This window comes from Podarcis gaigeae, assembly GCF_964106915.1.
Source record: "Podarcis gaigeae genome assembly, chromosome: 15".
Classification (NCBI taxonomy): Eukaryota; Metazoa; Chordata; class Lepidosauria; order Squamata; family Lacertidae; genus Podarcis; species Podarcis gaigeae.
The window spans coordinates 39,949,858-39,972,060 of record NC_139692.1 but is presented as its reverse complement, the minus strand read 5'-3'; the positions used below and the strand labels follow the sequence as shown (position 1 = coordinate 39,972,060).

The following is a 22,203-nucleotide window of genomic DNA, read 5'->3' as shown; positions in this document are numbered from 1 at the left end:
AGCAGAGGAAAAACAGAAGACTCATTCTGAACCCCCTAATGCGTCCAACTTCAAGCAACGACAAAATAGTGTTCTCAACTGCAAAACCTGGACTCAGATCTATCTGAAGCCTAGAAGCTGAGGGGGTGACAGGAGGGGATTCTGGATGTATGGCCAAATGAAAAAGAGGGAACAACAAAGAAGCGGATCAGGCCAATGAGGAAACCTCTTAACACTGATAGGCTGCACCTGATCATGTGGAAAGGCCAGACTCCCTATAAAAGCTTCCGGATTCCTTGACACAGACAATGAAAGCACTTCACTGGCAGCCTAGGGGTGGTCCTCATGCTGCTCCTTCCAATGTGTTTCTTTCCCCACTTCTGGGGTAGGGGAAATAGGCACAAAGGCAGCGCCAGACAGGTCTGTTGCCCTGAGATGCCACCACCTGGCATGACCAAATTGCTGGTGTTCGAAATCTTTTATTTATTTTTTATTTATTTATTATTATTTTATTATTATTATTATTTACTGCCTGCCCTTCAACCTAAGGTTGCAACCATAAAAATAAGATGGGACCCAAAAACATGCACCTCAAGTGCTAGAAACCAGGGTGCAGAGGCACATCTTAAGGAATCTCCAAAAGCTGTATAATAAAGGCATTTACCGTATTTAGACACTTGCCTTGGCCTCTCACCAAAAGCAGGAGCAAAGACTGTTTGCATTAGCCTTTAAAAAAACACACCTGAAATATGTAAAACTACCCAAGTATCTCAGTATTTTCCCCAGCAACAGTAAGAAGAAAGGAAGCGAGAAGCAGACGTCACCATCCCTCTGGCAAAGGGTTCGTCAGGGACAAGAGCTGCACCTTGAAATTTTCAGCACCTGCTTTCCAGCGCTTAACCAGCAGGACCAGTTTGGGAGCCAAAAAGCAAACCACAGATACCAAGAAGCAGGTGTCAGTTAGCTATTAATCCTTCAGAGTAGCAGAAAGGAGCTGTATGCCCAATGGGGACACAGAACTGCTGAGATGCGGATCAACGAAACTACAAACAGCAATCTGGGGACCACCTATAAGGTCACAGATAATATGGAATACCACCCCCAAAATGTGTTAGCAAACTGAGTTAAATAAAGCAGACAGCGTCCAGAGAGAAAAGGAATACTGAATGGCACTTTACTGAGGAACCTAAACCAAAAAACAGTGTATAATTTGAGGAGAAAGGAACAGAGAGGTTTTGGCTGTCTTCTTTCAGGCCTTGTATTTAGCAGGAAGACATTCAAACCAAACATATAGAGGAAAAACTCCTGCAAGAACTACACAGCTGATCAGACCACCTGCTACCTCAGTAAATATCAGGTTGCTCTGACCGGTTGCTAAGTGACATCCCCTCTTGGGTAGCTGATTAACACCAAGGACAGAATTAGCAGCTAAGCCACCTGTGGAATGACCTCTGGTTTTGTACTTCCAACATCACTCCTCCTAAATGAGAACACAGTTAGATGAGGGCAGACAGACAGGGCTGTAGCCAAAACATGGCCAACCAAAAGAGGGATGTTATCAGTGTGCTCAGATAACCCCACGGTTTCCAGGAAGCATATAAAACAAATCTAAAAGGGGGCAATTCTTCCCCCACCCACCCAAAAGTAAAAAAAACACCAAGCTCAAGAGTATGGTCAATGCTCTCCAGTGCACAAAATGCCTAGTGCAAGTCAAAAAAGAACAATGAAAAGCCAACACAGGGAAAGTCTCAGTTGAGCTTGTTTCAGCTTCAAGCATTCTAGATGAAAACATGGCTGGCTAACTTGAATTCTGAACAGGAACACTTCTTTTACATGGGAGGGAAAAGAGACAACAGGGGAGCTACTATGAAACTATTAAGTGCCCCAGAAGTGACTTTAGGTCAAATTGCTTAAATTTTTTGGTCTAGTACAACCCAAATTGATTTAACTTTTTGTTGTATACAATTCAACAATCCCAAAGTCTGAGAATCAGTAGCACAGATGTTGTAAAGGAGGAGTTTTGTGGTATGTTGGCTGCTCTGTTGTGGCTAATGCATTTCCCCCCTTTTTAACAGAGGTCAAGACCTTAGAGCAATAACTATGCCCCGTGGAGCTAGACTGGTGACTGGGAGCAGCTGCCGGGACCATATAACACCAGTCCTAAAATAACTCCATTGGCTCCCAGTACGTTTCCGAGCTTCATTCAAAGTGTTGGTGTTGACCTTTAAAGCCCTAAACAGCCTTGGCCCTGTCTACCTGAAGGAGCGTCTCCACCCCCATCCTCCAGCCCCAGACACCGAGGTCCACCTCCAAGGGCCTTCTGGTGGCTACCTCATTATGAGAAGTGACATTGCAGGGAACCAGGCACAGGGCCTTCTTGGTAGTGGCACCCGCCCTGTGGAACGCCCTCCCAGCAGAAATCAAACAGATAAAGAGCTATGTGATTTTTAAAATACATCTGAAGGCCACCCTGTTCAGGGAAGGTTTTAGTGTTTGTGTTTTTAATATTTTTTTTGTTGGGAGCTGCCCAGAGTGGCTGGGGCAACGCAGTCAAATGGGTGTCATATAAAGCAACAACAACAACAAATGGGTGGCATATAAAGCAACAACAACAACAACAACAGAGCAAGCCTGAAACAAGAGGGGATTCTCATCCTGCAACATGTGCCATCCCCTAGCGAAAAAACCCGATGCGCCTCTCCACCTGCTCTGCGCTCAAATAACTGGAGGTTAACAAGCCCCACAGAGATGCGTTGCTGGTGATGTCAGCGAGAAAAAACCTTCGGGTTATCTCTGTTTCAGAGAGACTTGAAAAGAGAGAGGAGGGCGGAGAGGGAACAGTGCCCATCCATATGCTGCAAGCGCTCAGGGCAATGCTCCTATGAAGCGCTGCCAACTTCCAAGCCCCAGAGGTTTTGTTTTGCAACAGTGGCACGGCAGCTGACGGACCCCCTGCTACACACACACTCGCCTGCTCTCAAGATCCCCCCCCCTCCCCAAATCCTACGATGGCTGGAAAAATCATTAAGCGCATCATGCAGCACCAGCAACAACTGTGGACTGAAAGATTGCGGGTGGAGGGCGCACACAGGACATTCTAGGCTTTTGGGTCACACTGCAGCGTGACCACAGGATGGGAAGATGAGCCCTGGTGGATCGGAACGGAGGACAATCTAGTCCTCCAGCGTCCTGTGCCCCACAGCAGACAACCAGATGCATCTTGGGAAGCCCATAAAGCAGCAACAGTCCTCTCTAGCTGATGTCGCCCAGCCACACGTTTTCAGAGGCAATGCTGCCTTTGGCCCTGTAGAATACATCCCTCGTGACTAACAATCCTTGGTTTGACAGGGGAAAGAAAGTGCTTCTCCGTGTAGCACGTAGTTAAACTGCGGAACTCACTGCCACAGGAGGTAGCAATGGCGACCAACCTGGATAGCTTTAAAAGAGGACTGACCATAGGGCGCACCCAGTTTTTTGGGGAGAGAAATAAAGGGGGGGATTATTTTTTTTCCCCAGGCGCGGGGCTGGGACGGGGGAAGCTCGAGCTTCCCCTGACCCCAGCCCCCAAACAGGCAAGTCTCCGCAAGCCATGGCTGCTTGCTGAGAGGTCTGCGAAGCCTGGACGCGCTGAGCTCAGCGCGCGCAGGCTTCAGCATGCAGGCAACTCTCCGCAAGCATCGGGAGCCCAGCGCTGTCCCCCGAGTTTGTGGGGCTGGCGATGGGGAGGAGCAGGCTTCTCCCCCTGCCAGCCTTCTAGCTGTGATGGCCTGGGATTCCGATTCAGAGGCTGAACCAGAGGAATCCCAGCCTGCACAGGAGTCCCCGCCTCCAGGGCCGGCTGAACTGGGGCAAGGCCTAGATGCTGAAGAGCCTGCACCTGTGGCAGAGCACCAGGAGCTGGCCCCAGGTGAAACCCTTCTGGCCCCAGAGGTGCTTGAGGACTCAGTGGCGTCAGGTGAGCCTCCTCCAGGGCCCAGTAACCCTTCGGCCTCTCCTGATCTGCAGAGGCTTAGGGCAGAGAGGCGAAGGGAACTGGTTGCTCCCAGGAGGAGTGCTCGCCTTAAGGCCAGAGGAGGCGGGGCTCCTGGGGGCCGGGACCGCCCCTGGCCTTAGAAGAGGATAAAAGCCCAGTCAGCCCGGCCCCAGGTTGCGGGAGCAACATCGTTGTTGGCTTCGGACCTTCCTGTGTTCCTGACCCCTGCTCGGCCTCCTGCTCCTGATCATCCGGTGTTCCTGTTCCCTGCCCGGCCTCCTGCTCCTGACCTTCCAGCGTTCCTGTTCCCCACCCGGCTCCCTGTTTCAGACCTCGCCTCTCATCTTGTGAACTCGGACTACGGTAACGGTACCTTTCCCCCGGGACCAGCACACCAGCCAAGTCGGGGGACAGCGGGATGGCGCGCTGCGCCTCTCCCGCTGTCTCCAGAGTTTGCGGGGCTGGCGACGAGGAGGAGCAGGCTTCTCCCCCTGCCAGCCTTCTAGCCAAGTCGGGGGACAGCGGGATGGCGCGCTGCGCCTCTCCCGCTGTCCCCCGAGCTTGTGGGGCTGGCGGTGGGGCTCTCCAGGCTTCAGCGAAAGCCTGCATTCGCACCATAGGACGCACACACATTTCCCCTTCATTTTGTCCTATGGTGCGAAAAATACGGTAATATTAATACTGGCCTATCTTGTAGTATGGAGTACTGAGGTCAAGAATGGTACGTTCTTTGCCTGTGCTGCACTGCTTCAGAATGCAGGGGAGGGCTGACATGATTAAATGCTCCCCCGTACAAATAATAAATCACTACAAACCGAAATATCAACATGCCAGGGAGGAAAGTTAATGTCAGGCCTGACCAACGTTTGCAACTGCACTTTGAAGTCTGGTTGGTCTGCAACTGCACCTCACACTCGAGCTGCGATTCCAACCATGGCTGACACTAGATCGGCAATAGCCATTGGGGTGTCCTCCATATGTGGACTACAACTCCCATCAACCCCAGCTGGCATGGCCAATAGCTTGGGAAGACAAGAGCTGTAAGACACCACGTAGGCTACCCCTGCTATAAACTGTGTCTGCAAATGGCGGGGTGAAAGGAAGGTTAGCGCCAACTTGACCAACCTTGCTAATCTACTCTGACTCTGGTTGGGATGGGAACCCTGCTTGGTTGGCCTCTTGCCCATAGCTGGCATCCTGATTGGTTGGCATCCATGCCAAAATGACATCCAACCCCAGCAGGAGAGCAAAATGAAAAGGGGAACTCCTGAGGGCTGGCTCATGATTTATGGACTAGGACTCACAGGGAGCCAGAGCTTTTTCTGCGCCAGAGCTCAGCGCCAGATGCCGGGATCTTGCAACCAAAGGGAGCCATTTGCTTTCATGACTTTCTTTGCAAATTTCCCAGGAGCATCTGGCAGCCTGCTGCTTGAAATGGGACTAGACAGACACTTTGCTCTGATCCAGCTAATAAAGTCACACATTCATATATACATTTTAAATATTTCGTTCGTTTGTCCATTTCAACAGCCAACCAGCATCTCCCTCTCACACAAATAAAACACATTTTTTAAAAAGCCAGATAAAATAATTTTAAAAAGCTTGAAACGATTTGAAACCCTGAAAAGCTAGCAGTGTTTAGAAGCTGAGGGAAATGGAGAATTTTTCACTTAGTGTTGAAATGATAGTGAAGCCTCCCCTTATTTTGGGCATTGATGGCAGCAAGGTAAGAGCCTCAGATACGCACATCAGATACGCACATGCAGGGGCAGGTTGACATCGGATTTATCATTTGGGGGGACATTTTCAGAGACTGCTGTATTATACGATCTTAGCCAAGTTTACCATCATTTAAAATCAGGAAACATTTATAACCATTGGCACCTCCAGTTAAAAAGGGGGGAATCAGCAACTGACAAAAAGGCTCTCTCCCCCCTCACTCCATAAATTGTCTGCCTGTTCATTTCCTGGCCGAAGTCACATTAATGTTCAAAGTCCTAAATGACTCAGGCCCTGAATATCTGAAATGCCGTCTCCTTCACTACAAATCCCCTCGGGACCTCACACCGGTCAAAGTGGTCCACAGGGGGTGGAGGGAGTCAGGATCTGACCTGTCGGCCAGATCCAGCTGCCAACCCCAGGGATAGATGACCAGAGAGCCTTGTGAAAACGCCTCCCCTTGGGAGCAGCATGGGACGGGTGCAACGGCACTTTTTCCTCTCATGCCGTTGGGCCCGCTCCCTCTTAGATAAATTGCCCCCACCTCACTGAACAACCCTTCACCCGAAGGTTTCTTTTATTTTCCTCTTAAAATTCTACCCCAGCGTATCCTGCAGGGGGGCCTTTGTGAGGGGATAACTAGTAAGTTGGAGTCTCAGACAGGTTTTCTTTAAATAAACAAAGATTTATTTAAGGCAAGATAGTATATAACACAAATGGGTTAAACTTAGGCTACTTCAGGAATACGGTGTGATTTCGCTTAAATTCGCCCTCAGTTGTTTTAGCATTATAGGTTTGGTCCCTTTATACGGTGATACTTTCTTTCAGTTATCCACCCCCTTTAACAATCCTGCTCCTGAGGTACTTTAAGTAATAGACCATGGATGTCCAACCAGTACATCGCAATCTACTGGTAGATCCCCAGCTGATCCTGGTAGATCGTGGGATCCTTATTGTGTACAAAAAGTTACATGGGGGGAGCTAAAAAACTCTGTGCAACACCACACTCTGTCCTCCACAATACGCTCAGAGCAGAAGCTGCTTTTTTCCAGAACCAACTTTTTCCCCATTAACTCTTTTTACCTCAGCCTGTCTCCCTACCTATCACCCAACCTCAATTCTAACCCACCTCAACCAACCCTCTTAACTAACTGTCTCTCTCCAAATCCTCTCCTTTTAAACTCTGCCTCCTGGAACCACGGCCAATCAGAGGCTGCCATTTGTTAACCATTTGCTGGCAGGTAAAGACAGAAGAAGAAGAAAAACACCTGTTGATCCAACTCATGGGTAAACAAACTAAGGCCCAGGGGCCGCATCCGGCCCAATCGCCTTCTAAATCCAGCCTGTGGATGGTCCGGGCATCAGCATGTTTTATATGAGTAGAATGTGTCCTTTTATTTAAAATGCATCTCTGGATTATTTGTGGGGCCTGCCTGATGTTTTTACATGAGTAGAATGTGTCCTTTTATTTAAAATGCATCTCTGGGTTATTTGTGGGGCCTGCCTGGTGTTTTTACATGAGTAGAATGTGTGCTTTTATTTAAAATGCATCTCTGGGTTATTTGTGGGGCAAAGGAATTTGTTTATTACCCCCCCCCCCAAAAAAAATATAGTCTGGCCCCCCACAAGGTCTGAGGGACAGTGGACCGGCCCCCTGCTGAAAAAGCTTGCTGACCCCTGATCCAACCTGTCCAGCAGAACCAACTTTTTCACCACACAGCACAAGAAGATAAGACAAGATGGCTACCTGCCCCCGAGGCCTTCAATCCGCTGCCTCTCCTTCGGGAGCTCAGGCTTGTGATCCTGCGTCACCTCCACAGCCCGGATGAAGTCATCCTTGGGGTCGTCTTGGACTCCGAGCACCACACCTGAGTCGCCGACGTGAGCCACGTACATCTTTGAGCCCCGGATGATGACCACGCTGGCAGTCGTCCCAGATGTGCTTGGCAGGCCTGTCATGGTCTTCGGCCACTCTGCTGCAAAGCGTGGTGGGGAGAGAGAGAGAGATGAGAAAATGGGTTTTAACTTAGGCACATCATCCTGAACAAAAAGTACAGGCATAAACCAGGCCTACAGATACTCATTCCCTGAAGGGGTCAGGTGGCCTCGGTGGCGCAGCGTGCCTTCCATCAGCTTCGGCTGGTGGCCCAGCTGCGCCCCAATCTGGACAGGGATAGCCGCACTTCTGTCGCCTAGGCTCTGGTAACCTCTCAGTTAGATTACCTCAACGTATTTATACATGGGGTTGCCTCTGAAGACGGTCCAGAAACATCAGCCAATGCAGAATTTGGTGGCCAGGTTGCTCACTGAGACAAGATGGTTTGAGTCGGTCCTGGACCAACTGCATTGGCATCCCATTAGCTTCCTGGCCCGATTCAAAATGCTGGTTTTGACCTATAAAGCCTTAAATGGCTCAGGGCTGCAATACTTTGAGGACCGCCTTCATTATATATGTTTAGGTGCCAGGCGGAAATGGTCCTCTTCAATCAGGCCTTGGGCCAATTAACATATATCCTTTTAAATGTGTTTTTTTGAGGGGGGAGATTGGTATATTCTGTTCTGGTTTTTATTATGTATTTTGTTTTATCTTATATTTTAATGCTGTGAACTGCTCTGAGGCTTTTGGATGAAGGGCAGTATACTACTACTACTACTAATAATAATAATAATAATAATGGGGAAATTTTCTCAGCATAAAGCCCACATTCCCTTATTTCCAGAAGCTGCATTCCAGCAGTGGGCAGGGCCAGAGTCAAAAGCAAGGGAAAACATGGAAGTGACTATTCCCTGTATCCAGTGGGCCAGTTCCCAAACTCAAAGGCCACATGTGCGCCATCAACTTAAAGCACTAGCATGTGACTCTAAAAAGCGATGGCTTCTGCCACCCCTAAATAATTCTGGGAAAGGCCATTTGTTAGGGGTGCTGAGAGTTGCTAGGAGACGCCTGTCCCCCTCACAGAGCTTCAATTTCAAGAATAGGGCTTGTTAAACCACACTGTGGCTCCAGGAGGGGAATGGGGGGGGGGTCTCCTCACAGCTTCTCAGGAAGGGGTTGTTTTTGAATGGTACAGCATCTGTTACACGTGAGGAAGGCTCAAGGGTCGGGTGAGACCTCCCCCCCCCCCGCCTGAAACTGCTGCCAGTCAGTGTGGACAATATTGAGCTTTATGGACCAATGTTCTGACTTGATATAAGGCCACTTCCTACATTTCCCAACTCTTCTGAGACACTGAGGATGCCTTTGGGGGGGTGGGGGAGGACACAACATATACACCACAAATATCACGGCACCACAAGGATTAAAGAAACAGCAGCACAACGAACTGTGTACAACCACAGTCAGCTCATGGTCAAATCCGTTTTTTGTTTGAGCCCACACATACACAGAAGGCATGCTTAAACTCAGAGATCCAATCAAGACTTTTCTAGACACCTCTCCTCTCCCCTACACACACACACACACACACACACACACACACACACACAGGACAGAGGACAGATTTTTGCAGCCCCCCCCCTCTCTCTCTCCCTCCCCCTTGTGAACCAAATGCACTCAGAGGAACAAAGGCAGGTCCCTCCCCTACACCCCTGAGCCATTGGCCAGGGAACAGAGCCAAGAGTGCATCAACTGGCTGCAGCACATGCCAATTGCCAGCTGGGGCTCGAAAGCCCAGCTGCTAAGAGCAACCCTGGGTCTTGACACTGATTTTCAGCCCTTCGCTCCTTCTTGCAGCTCGTACTTCTTCTCTGAATGCCCAGCTGCTGGGAATCACAAGTTGGCAGATTCGCTGTTGCGTTCCTGACACGCTTGCGGACTTCGCACAGGCAACTGGGTGGCCGCTGACATGCTGGGCTTGGTGGGCTTTCGGTCCGATCCACCAAGGGCTCTTTTCTTAGGTTCTTATGATCCAGAATTAACAGCAATGTACAGCCCCTGTCACAGATAGGTAGCCGTGTTGGTCTGTCATAGTCAAAACAAACAAAAAAAAATTTTTTTTTTGTTCAGCCCCTGTCAGTCCTGCCTAAACCCTAATTATTATTATTATTATTATTATTATTATTATTATTATTATTATTATTATTATTGCAAGCATTTTATTTATTTAGCTATTATCTGCATCCCACTTTTCCTTCTGGGTAACAAAGCTGAAGGCAAGATCCTCAATAACCATGCAAGGCAGATGTCCATTTAAGGAGAACTTGACTGCACCCAAGTCCACCCCATAAATTCACGGTTAAAGTGGAGATTTGAGTCCAGCTCTTCCAGATCCAACTCTAAGGCTGCATTCACATGGAAGAAGAAGAAGAAGAGGAGTTTGGATTTGATATCCCGCCTTTCACTCTCTTTAAGGAGTCTCAAAGCGGCTAACATTCTCCTTTCCCTTCCTCCCCCACAACAAACACTCTGTGAAGTGAGTGGGGCTGAGAGACTTCAGAGAAGTGTGACTAGCCCAAGGTCACCCATCAGCTGCAGGTGGAGGAGCGGAGACGTGAACCTGGTTCCCCAGATTACAAGACTACCACTCTTAACCACAACACCACACTGGCTTATTCCACACGGAAGCTTATTCTGTTTCCCTTATTCAGTTCTGCATTATATTTGAGCTTTCAAACAACATAAAAGCTACTTCTTGAACTTTTAGTGGAATATAGTGCAAGTTCAGGGCTAATTTCAGTGTTATTTCTTTCCAGGAAAAGAACAATCCATTTGTAAGTACAGTAATATGGAAATGGGTACGAAGCTTGCACTATAGATGCGGACGTGGCTTTTGGCATCATGTGAAAGCTCAAATGCAATGTGTAAATGAACAGTTAGGGAAATGACGATAAATAGAATACCTGCAAATAAAAAAAATCAGGGTTTGGGCAAGAATGACAGGCACTGTACAGTGGCACCTCAGGTTACATACGCTTCAGGTTACATACGCTTCAGGTTACAGACTCCGCTAACCCAGAAATAGTGCTTCAGATTAGGAACTTTGCTTCAAGATGAGAACAGAAATTGTGCTCTGGTGACGCAGCGGCAGCAGTAGGTCCCATTAGCTAAAGTGGTGCTTCAGGTTAAGAACAGTTTCAGGTTAAGAACGGACCTCCAGAACAAAGTAAGTACTTAACCAGAGGTACCACTGTACTGTACAGTGCAGTTAATTTAGGGTCATAAGAACCTAAGAAGAGCCCTGGTAGATCTGACCAAAGGCCCAGCATCACAGTGGCCAAATGGATGCCTTATAGTACTTTTCAGACCATTGGCCCACTATTGTCTACACGGACTGGCAGCAGCTCTCCAAGATTTTAGACAGGAAGCCTTTCCCAACTGTATCCCAAGATGTTGAGGACCAAACCCTATCACACACAAGAGGCTACGCCTATTTCCTAATGTGACCTGCATTAAAAATGTTTTATTTTTTTAAAAAATAAAAGCTTCCTGCCCTATTAATCAGGAGCAACTTTTTAGTCAGTTGAGAACATTTTGATTGATTCATCAGCTACACCTTGCAAACCTAAGCATGACTGCAGACTTCCCAACATGCAGTGTTCCCTCCCACCCAGTTCATTTATACCCCATCTTTCTTCTGTGACCTGATCGCAGTGCCCCAAGACCTTGCTATGCCATTGGCCGCTGAAGGCTGCCATTTTTCTTTCCCAGGGTTCCCTGGTGCGACACTACACTGAGTGCGCCCCATCGCATTGTGGGGAATTTAAAATGGCACCTGGAGTGGCTGCCTCTGGAAAAACTTGCAGCCAGGTGAAGGGGAGGGGAGAATAACATGGAGGGGGCTACAGAAAGCAACCTGATATGTCCCTGATGCTATCTTATGTAGCCTGAAAAACCAGGAAAATGGGTGAGAGAAACAGACCCTAAAATGGCACACACAAACATACTCCGGTTCTGCTCTGCAAAACAATTAAGGAAGGAAATCTGAAATTTGACAGCCACGCTCCATTCTTTATGAGAACCGGGCATTTGCAATATATATTTCGGACATTCCCCTTGTTGTCACTAATTCAGTCCAGGCCTGTTTCCTGGCTACAACAAGCTGTAACCAATTTTGGCCATACCCTGTTTTAACAAAGAGCTTACAGGGGGTTTGGGATAGAGGAAGGGAGAGACAAAAGCTGAAATGCTAACCCCACTTTACCTGAAGCCCCAATGAATTCAACATGGTTTACTTCTAGGTAGGCGCATGGAAGGATTGCAGCCCAAGTAAGGAGAAAAGGGTACAATCTTATTAATGGATAGGAGTCCAGAGTTCTGCAAAGCGCTTAAAATGCACAAGTGTTTCCTTTCATGATATACACTGACAAAACGGGGCTATTAGGATATTCTGAGTTTTGTACTTAATTTTTTCTTCATTTCCACACATATCCAAGTTCAGGAACATTACCCAGCTTTCACGCTACTAACACAGGATCAAGGAAGGGGATAAATGACCATGAATTTCAAATAATGTACATTTTTTTTAAAGGGGGAAAAGAAGTGAAGGCAAAATGAGCAGTGAAACAGTTGTAATGAAGAATTAAGCCTGCAAAAGGGGGGGGTTAATTGCGGTGGGTGTACAAGCTGACAATGCTACACACATTTAACCAAGAGTAAGTCCCACTCAAATAAGCAGGATTTTATTTTTATATCTCACCTTTCTTCTAAAGAGCTCAAGATAGCATATGTGATTCCCCCACTCCCCCAGGTAGGTTAAGACTGAGAGATGCCGACTGGCCCAAAGTCACCCAGTGAAAACGTGGTGGCTGAGTAGGGATTTGAACCCAGGATTCATGGGTCCTACTCTAGCCAACTACAACAAACTTGCGAGTGCCGTAGAAGAGCACCTCTAGAGTGTCAATTCAGGTGAATGGAGCTATGGACTAAAAGCACAAGCAATCCAAAATACTGGAAATTAACTGAAGAGTTACTGTATTTTTCCGTGTATAAGACTGTATTTCCCCCCAAAAAATTAATTATTTCTTAATTTTGGGCTCAAAAAAGAGGGGGCGTCTTATACATGGGGGCGTCTTATACACGGAAAAATACGGTAACTTGAATAGACTCTTGTCAACTGCCCCAGTGCCTCTGCATTCATTGACCATGTCAGGCAGGAGGAACCATTGGCTTTCTTAGCAATCATGCAGCTCTCTGGATGTTGATGGGCTTAATGCCATCAGCCCCAGGCAACACATTCAAGGATGATGGGAGCTGGAGTCCAAAAACATCTGGTTGCCCACCCCTGGCTGAAAGTTATGTGAAACCACGGGTCAACAGTTCCACATGAAGATGAGATTCTGTCTATTCACAGATGTGTGCAATTACTTTGTAAGCGAGACCCAGTCAACACTTCCTCTACACACAAAGTCCCAGCTCTGGAGTCTGGTTCCATGCATGTGTTCACCCCAGAGATCAACAGGATTTGGCACCAAGCAGGCAGAAACAGAACTAAGGCCCAAGCCAACATCTACTCCTCATTTGGGCATCCTCCTCCCTACATGAGTGTTCATAAAACTGGGCCACAATTCTGCAGGTGATTAATTTCAGAATAAGCCCCATTGGGGTTAGGCTCCCTTTGAGAAAGGGGCTATAACTCAGTAGTTGAACATTTGCTCTGCATGCAAAGGTCTCAGGTTGGATCCCCAAGCTTCTCCAGGTAGTAGGGCTGGTAAATATTCCTGTCTGAAATCCTGGAGTGATGCCAACAATACAGTGGTACCTCGGGTTACGTACGCTTCAGGTTACAGACTCTGCTAACCCAGAAATAGTACCTCGGGTTAAGAACTTTGCTTCAGGATGAGAACAGAAATCAGGCTCGGGCAGTGCAGTAGCAGCGGGAGGCCCCATTAGCTAAAGTGGTGCTTCAGATTAAGAAAAGTTTCAGGTTAAGAACGGACCTCCAAAATGAATTAAGTACTTAACCCGAGGTACCACTGTAGTGAGCTAGGTGCCAGTGTTAGAAACAGGTAAATAAGCTAATTGCCAAATGGTTCCTTAAACCTGGGCTACAGTCAACACAATTAAATGTCTAGGCACCATGGGGGGGCAGTGAGATTTATTATTATTAGTTTCATTTCTATACTGCATTATAGTTTAAACAAAAAAAAATCTTAAAGTGGTTTACAACACATTAAAATATCAAATAAAACAATCCGGAATAAAACAAAGCCAAGCTTCAAGGAAAATATTTCAGATCCTTCTTTAATTGACATTTTGCTTTCCCCATGTTTATTTACCTACTTAATTTATATAGCTGCTCCACAGCAGGAGGACTCTGGGAAGCCAGTGTTAAAGTGTTGGACTAGGACCCAAGAAATCAGGGTTCAAATCCCCACTCAAGTCATTAAGCTCACTCACTGGGTGACCCTGGGAGTCAATCACAGCCTCCTAACCTACCTCACAAGGTTGTTGTAGGGATTAACTGAGGAGGGGGTGGGTGACCCACTCTCTGGGGGGAAAGGTGGGATATAAATGCAGTAAATAAGCTCTTCTGCTTACTTGCTTAAGAAAGCTGGAGAAGCCAGCCAGAGGGAGATGTCAATTGCCAACCTGGCATCCAGAGATCTCCATGTAGTCACAACTGGACTCTTGCCAACAGCAAAATGTGCCTGGTGCCTGGCTAATTTCGAACACTGGTGGACCCCAATGGTCTAACTCAGCTTAAGGCAGCACCTGAATTCCTGTAGTCCCACTCAATGCAGTAGGACACATTTCCTAGGCAACACACACAGGATCCGGCTACATGTCGGAATATTTATGTCACAACTTTTTTTTATTGGCAGGTCATAAATTCAGACAACAATCTATTATCAATAATACTATTTTTTAACTAAAAAAACCCCACACAATCCTATCCAATGCATGATGCATTAAAAAATAATAATCCAAATGCATCACTTGTAACAGCAGCCCAAAATAATACTATCCAATTTATCCTGAGTCAGATTTAATCAGGATCTGTCTTCCCTTATGTGAATGCTACAGAAAGGAAGTAAAAACCTGGAGCTACTTTAATTCCAGGAAAGGAGGTGTCATGGAAGATGCTCCCCAAAACACACACACACAATGGAGGGATCCCCACTGCCATTGTAAATCCATTTACAAGGGAGTAAGCTTCATTGAAAGCAAAACAATTAAATAACAGACTGAGTAACTCAGTGAGAGCTACCTCTGAAGTAGGCGTGAACAGGGGAGGACTTTGAAGCTGGCCCTATAACACTGTGTGGCACAACATCCAGGATCTTCCTGAATCTTGTAGGACTTACTTCCAAGGTGACCTGCACAGGCTTGCAAGAAAACGTGCTGTCATTCTGGAAATCCCACTGGATTCCACCAGGAAGATGACAGCTGGTTGCATCTAGTGTTATGTTCTACTTAGAGCCTAGCCACTGAAATCAAAGGGGCACGACTAAATCAGGTCTATGTCTTTCAATGGGCATTAGAATTTAGTTGGATACATCCTTAGCAACTCCAGAGGAGTTAATTCTGAGACGCTGCCCATAGGGGTGCGAGGCTTTTGCTCATTTACCTGGGAGGAAGCCCAATTCATAGAAGACAAACGCCTTCCTCCTGAGTAAACCTGCATCTATCCGGAGCTTCAGTTGCAATCCGAACCCTACTTACCCGGGAGTAAGCCCCACTGAACTCAAGCATGGCAGGGTTAGGACTGCGTTGTAAAGTAGGCAATTCGAACCTCACTTACCGGAGGAGAGGGAGCAAGCCCCACTGAATTCAGTAGGCCTTACTTCTGAACAAGTATCGTTAGGATTGCGCCGTTACTCCCGAGTAAACTCCGACGCAAAGTTCAGCTGTCATCGTGCACCCATTTACTTGGCTGCAAAGCAAGTCCCGCTGACTATATAGGGGGAAGCTGCGATGAGGGGTAAAGGTAAACAAACAAACGTGGGGAAGGGGGAGGTAAACAAACAAACAAGGCGGTGTGGGGTTTACAAGCAGCGAAGGGCAGCAGTAACTTACGCAGCTTCTTCCACATGGCCCGGTGGCAGGCGAGGAAGCCCTTGCGGAGGGCGGCGCAGACGGCGGCCGGCTTGTGGGATCGGAAGCCCTTCTGCTTCTTGATGAAAGGCCACAGGTTCTCCCGGGCGAAATGGGCCGCCTCGCGCCCGCCGTGCCCATCGCAGACGGCGAAGAAGGCCACCGAGCGGTCGCCGCCGCCGCCATCATCCCCGTCTAATGCTCTGCCGCCGCCGCCGCCACTCGCTGCGCCCATCCCCGACGCCGCCTCTGGCTCCGGCTCGACCAAGATGCGGGTGACGTCCTCCATGTATTTCCTGCCGCCTTGGTCCGAGAAGAGGCTCACCCCCAGAGAGCAGGGACCCTCCATGCGGGGAGATCGGGCCGCCCCCTCTGCCTCCTCCCGACGGGAACCAGGCTGCGGCCGCCGCGGCCGCCCCCCCACCTCCTTCCTCCGCTTTATCCCTTCTTCTTCTCCTCCTGCTTCCCTGCTCCCCTGAAAAGCCTAGAGATGATCCGCGCTCGGCTTCTTTCTTTTGATGCTCCCTCCTCTCCCCCCCCCCCCAAATCAATCAATCTCTCTCTTTCTCTCTCTCTCTCTCCCGGCCGGCGGTGACTTTATTGTTTATGACCGTCGGAGGAAGAGGAGGAGCCGCGGCGGCGGCGGAGGCGCTGGCAGGCGCTGTCCAGGCATGCCCTGTTCTGGTTCTCCCTCTCCCCGTCTCTAACCCTCCGCGCGGGCGGCTCGGAGCGCGATGTAGCAAAAGGCGGAACAATCGCCGCTTCCGATAGAACGCCGGGGAGGTTCGACGTTCCAAGGGAGGAGCGGGGGGCGCGCCTCGCGTGCACTAGCCTCCGCCTCCCCCGCCGAAAAGGGAAAACGAGGGAGGCGCGCGCAAAGGACAGATTTGCCAGTTCTCCCTGTTGCTCCTTCCTCCCACGCGCTGACAAACTCAAATCTTTTCATGTTGTGTTTTAAGGACCTCCTTGTAATCTAGGCAGAAGATGGAATGGGTTGGCGGTTACAGTGTTGTTAGTATTTTTAAATTACCGTAATATCTATTTGATCGTTGGATTTGTTAGTCGCTTTACCTTACTCCAAAGGCAGCGGAAAGCGAAGCAAAAATAGCCCCATATTAAAACTTAGGGGAGGAAGATATGCGTTCCAAACACCCCGCACACTTCTCAAAAGCCCTACAGATAAAGGATAACCGAGGACCCTTGTCATAGAAGAAAGCTTTTGTCTGGCGTTGATTTTTTTTTTTATCGTTGTACTCTGCCTTGATCCGTTTTTACAGGACTCAGGAGTGCAAGTTATTGAATTCATAAACAAAACATAAACATTCCATTGTTAAAGAGTATCTTTTAATTCATATTATTTTTCTGTAATTAATATTTATTATGATGGATTGAGGTATCATTATTAAAGCATGCTTTAATTCGTGTTATTATTTTTTTTCTTTAGTCAATATTTGTTATAATTCATGCATACATTGTGCAACAAGTGGCCTTTTTGGAAAAGTTACCCCAAGGTGTTCGAAACCATGTATATATTGTTTTATTCAATAAAGTTTTCTTTGACTTATTTTTTTTTAACAAAAAATGGTTTGATTCAGGTTAAAAGGTGTTTGTCTTTGATTTTTTAAAATTATTTTAATGGCATAATGAATTCATATTCATGAAGCTTTCTTGGCAGGGTCTCTGCCTTTAACCTCTTACTTGTGCTATGGTAACAACATATAACAGAAATATTTAGAAATTTGAATTTTTTAAAATTGTAATCAAAACAATGGGGTAGGATCTAGACTTAGCCATATTTAAAGTACACATACTCCTGATAACACCCCGACACTCTCACACACTACTAGGGACAGACTACAACAGGCTCCAGAAATTGTAAGTCTTATGACTGTCTTGGCCTTGTTACATACACAGTGGTTAGAATGATGGATGGTGAGGAGCTGCAATATATTTTATGTGCCTGTGACACAGGGCCCTACCTTCCAGTTAAAATTATTATAATTAAGCTTTGATATAGTTGACAACAGTCTGCCCTGCTTGCGTTTAATTTCCCTCTGACCAGACTGCTTGCATTTTTTACTACTTTGTGTGTGTGTTTATATACCGGCTAATTAGGCATGGATAACACACTCCATGCAGCTGATGATGTGGACACTATTTCACGAAAGCCTATTATGCCATAATAATATGTCATTCCCATTGAGCTCAGTGGGACTCCCTTCCCAGGGTCATTAGGTATATGACTTCAGCCTCAGTCGTTAAGGTGTTACAAAACACTATGTTTCTTTATCTTTTTACCTGAGGCTCTGCAAATAACAGGTTTGACAGGTCTCTCTGTCCAACAGGGCTTGCAATCAAAAACTAGACGAAACACAGTAAGGTTTGTAACTTGGCATCTTACCTGGCTTTGTCACAACCAGAAACTTGCAACAAGGTGTGTTGAAAAGCGACCTGAATATCTCAAAAGTGCTAGATACCCTTTTAATTTATTAAAATGTATATGCCGCTTAATAAAAAAATATATCTCCTAAGTGGTTTAATATTAAATGGTTCAAATTGTTCATTAAAAATAGCAATAAAAACAGACTTTAAAAAACTGGTGACATAATACAGTTAACAAAATATAGATAAAAATCGATGATTTTTTAAAACAATTGAACATAACAAGGTTTCACATCTGAGCAGGCTTGCCTAAATTAAAAAGTTTTAAGTAGGTGTCAAAAAACTAAAAAAAAGGTTCCTGCCTGGTAATAATAGGGCTGTAATGTTTAATCAGTTAGGTTGGTGATTTTTGCGACAGGGCAATATGAGGAGGAAAAAAACTTAACTGACTCAGAAGGTGCCCTTAATTAATTGGACAGCAGATTGTTGTTTAAATAAGTTAGTCTTAATAAATGTGATCCTAAAAACTGTAAATGACAAACATTATTTTATGAGAAGTATTCACTCATTATTTTTTTTAAAAAAAGTTTATAGTCTCTAGGTTTTGTAGAACCTGAGATATGATGCAAAATGTACCAGCACTATTCTTGGTCAGTTTTGTGTGTGAGAAACTAGCTGTTGGTATATGTATTACAATTGTGTATTTTACAAAGAATGAATTAAAAAGAGGCTAGTCAAATTCATGGAGAATGTGGCTGACCACAATGCCTATGTTCTCCATGTGAGAACAGGATACTGGACTCAACAGATCCTGATCCACTAAGGATTTTCTTATCTTGCAGACCTTTTTCTACGACTTCTGTTCAGTCAATGAGAGGAATCAGATGCTGGACTGAATGGTCCTTCGCAATTATGTTTTTATTAGTTATAATATTTTGGGATGGACCCTACACCTTCAGAGGCAGTCTACCTCTGAATAGCAGCTACTAGGGACAGACAACAGAGGCGGGCTACTGCCCTCAACTCCTGCTTATAACAAACATAAGGCTGGCGCTTCTTGGAAATATATCCGCCAGACAAAATGGATCGTTCTCTGAGCACAGGAAGGCTAAGCAGGAAGGTCCATTGCTTGCAAGGAAGCAAACCTTTCAACCTCTTTTCCGCCACTCTTCCCAGCATTCCGCGAGAGCACCGGCGGGGAAGACTAAAACGTACAAAATACCCCGACCAATCAGAAGTGAGGGAAGGCGGGCGAGCTGACAGAACAGTTCCGTGCGCGCCTGCGTGAGACGGATGCGGACTTGAGCGCGCCCCGATTACGTTAAAGAATGTTTGGGCGGCCAGTTTATGCGGGAGCCGGCTAAGCTGTTCCTAAGGCAACGAGGCGCAAGCAATCGAACTCAGATGTCTAGAACAGGAAGTGAGAGAGGAAAAAGGAATACTGTAGTATAGAACTACTATATAGACAAGTGGTGATAGTTTGCCATAGGTGTAAGTAGCGAGTGATAGATACGATATCGAGAAATACCTAAAACTGTATAGCTATATATAAGACATTTTTTAAAATTGAAGCAGGGAGTGTGGCAGCGTGGATGCTCAGGATGCACTAAAGCAGTGGCCTGATTCTGGAAGAAAACCAAAGGCTAGAGGTTGGCTGAGACAACTCTGCTCCTTGCTCAGCGGCTCTGATTTCCATATACTGTATTTAATGGTTGTAGTTCAGTGGTAGAGCATCTGTTTTCCACGCAAAAGGTCCAGGTTCAATCCTTGGCATCCCCCGGCTGGGCTGCGAGTGCCCTCTACCTGAAACCCTCTGTTCATTGAATCACAGAATTATAGAGTTTCAAGGGACCACAAGGATCATCTAGTCCAACCCCCATGTAAAGCAGGAATCTTTTTGCCCAACAAGGGGCTCGAACCCACAACCCTGAGACTGAGAGTATCATGCTCTACTGACTGAGCTATCCAGGTGTTGATTATCTTTCACAGTCAAGCACTTTTATATTGCAGCTGAAAAAGACCCAAAATGAACTTTGTACATGTTCAGAAACCAAAGGTTGAATCCAATGTTAGTCCTACTCAGAGTAGACCATACCTTAGGCCCTTTAATTTAAATGGGGCTACTCTGAGTAGAGCTTTGTCGAATACTGCACCAGATAGAGAGATCTATCTCCAGGGCTAAGCAGTATTTTTGCAAGCTGTGGGAGATAAGTCACAACTCAAATCAAGCCCAAGGACTACTTGTCACTTTGCCTGCTTAGCTTAGTTCTACGTCTGCTTTCCAAGAAGCTTCCCAATCCTACAACCTAAACTAGTTCAATGCACATGTCATGTGTGACTACCAGTACACTAACTAAAACGTTGCACTGTGGTACAGTCAGCTACTTTTTCAGCACAGTTCATGTACATTTCAATGAACTGTGCACACGCCATACATTTAAATAACAAGTTCCCCAAAGAATCCTTAGAACAGCAGTTTACCTCCTCAGAGAACTAGAATCTCCAGCACCCTTAACAAACTATAATTCCCAGGATTCTTTGAGGGAAGTTTTAAACATGCTTTAAATGTTCACACTGTGCCACCATGCTCAGCTCCATCTCTGAATATAAAGATTGTGGTATTGTTGTTGTGAATGTTATTAATATATTACAGGTTATTGATGTGCCTGACACTCTTCTGACGAAAGACTTTGTCTCTGCCCCAAGAGCTTGCAAACTAAAATCCAACATGGGAAATAAAAGGCAGTGAAAGATAAAAGGAATAATCTGTGACACTTAAGATATTCTTACAGGCTTAATTCAAATACAGCAAGGAAGGGGAGCCTGTGGTTCTCCAGATGTTGGACTACATGTCCCTTCAACCTGGACCACTGGCTGTTGCTGGCTGGGGATGATGGATGTTGTAGTCCAATAACATCTGAAGGCTCACAGGTTGCCTCACCTTGAAGTACAGCATTGTAACCAGCAGGTTGGGTCAAAGGCTTTTCTGAAAAGTAAGCTTTGGTGGTAGTAAGAAGGTAAAGGTAAAGGGACCCCTGACCATTAGGTCCAGTCGTGGCTGACTCTGGGGTTGCGGCGCTCATCTCGCTTTATTGGCCAAGGGAGCCGGTGTATAGCTTCCGGGTCATGTGGCCAGCATGATTAAGCCGCTTGTGGTGAGCCAGAGCAGCGCACGGAAACACTGTTTACCTTCCCGCCGGAGCGGTACGTATTTATCTACTTACACTTTGACGTGCTTTCGAACTGCTAGGTTGGCAGGAGCAGGGATTCAAACCGCCGAACTTCTGATCACCAAGTCCTAGGCTCTGTGGTTTAACCCACAGTGCCACCTGCGTCTCTTCGGTAGTAAGAAAGGTGGTGACAAAAAGAGGTTTGAGGAGATAATCCCAAGCATCAGTCATTTTAGGAATAAGGTGGCTGGCATCATTTAAAAAGTGTGTGTTTAAATACACGTTGACTTTCCCAGATGTTGTCACACCACTACAAAGGAACATGAGAAGCTGCCTTATCCTGAGCCAAACCACTGGTCTATCTAGCTCAGGGGTCAGCAACCTTTTTCAGCCGTGGGCCGGTCCACTGTCCCTCAGACCATGTGGTGGGCTGGACTATATTTTGAAAAAAATATGAACAAATTTCCCCCACAAATAACCCAGAGATGCATTTTAAATAAAAGGACACATTCTACTCATGAAAAAACAAGCTGATTCCCAGACCCTCCGCGGGCCGGATTGAGAAGGCGATTGGGCCGCATTCGGCCCATGGGCCTTAGGTTGCCTACCCCTGATTTAGCTGAATAATGTCTGCACTGGCTAGCAGCAGTTCTCTACATTCCAGTCCCAGCCTTTTGGAAATGCCAGGGATTGAACCCGACACCTTCTGCAGGCAAAGAATATATCTGCCACAAAGCTACAGCTCTTCCCTATAAATTAAGCAAGTTTCCAGTCCTCATGGTTCTGAATAAAGGAATGACTGAAAGCTGAGACAGACCATTGGTCCATCCAGCTCAGTAATGTTTACGCTGACAGGCAGCAGCTCTCCAGATTTCAGACAGGGTTCTGTCGCAGTCTTATCTAGGAATGCTGTGGACTGAACTGTCTGTATGCAAAGCAGTCAATCTATCACTGAGCTATGGCCCTTCTCCTAATAGGACACCAGATCTACCACACTCCTGGACAGC

At 46.6% G+C, this 22,203-nt stretch overlaps 2 protein-coding genes across 3 annotated transcripts in view; both read right to left on the bottom strand.

Moving 5' to 3' along the window:
- Positions 1-16,857, bottom strand: part of PPM1D (protein phosphatase, Mg2+/Mn2+ dependent 1D) — a 35,721-nt gene extending 18,864 nt beyond the window's left edge. Inside the window, exons 1-2 of one of the 2 annotated variants that reach the window (XM_083714589.1) lie at positions 15,627-16,857; positions 7,419-7,647 (exon numbers count right to left, since the gene is read on the bottom strand). In XM_083714589.1, coding sequence (XP_083570715.1) covers positions 7,419-7,647; positions 15,627-15,993 — 596 coding nt within the window. In that variant the 5' untranslated portion in view covers positions 15,994-16,857. The remainder of the gene's footprint in view (positions 1-7,418; positions 7,648-15,626) is intronic. The other variant, XM_083714588.1, reaches the window with a different exon arrangement.
- CA4 (carbonic anhydrase 4) overlaps positions 1-22,203 on the bottom strand; it is a 255,167-nt gene that overhangs the window by 585 nt on the left and 232,379 nt on the right. The gene's annotated exons all lie outside the window — the stretch shown is intronic.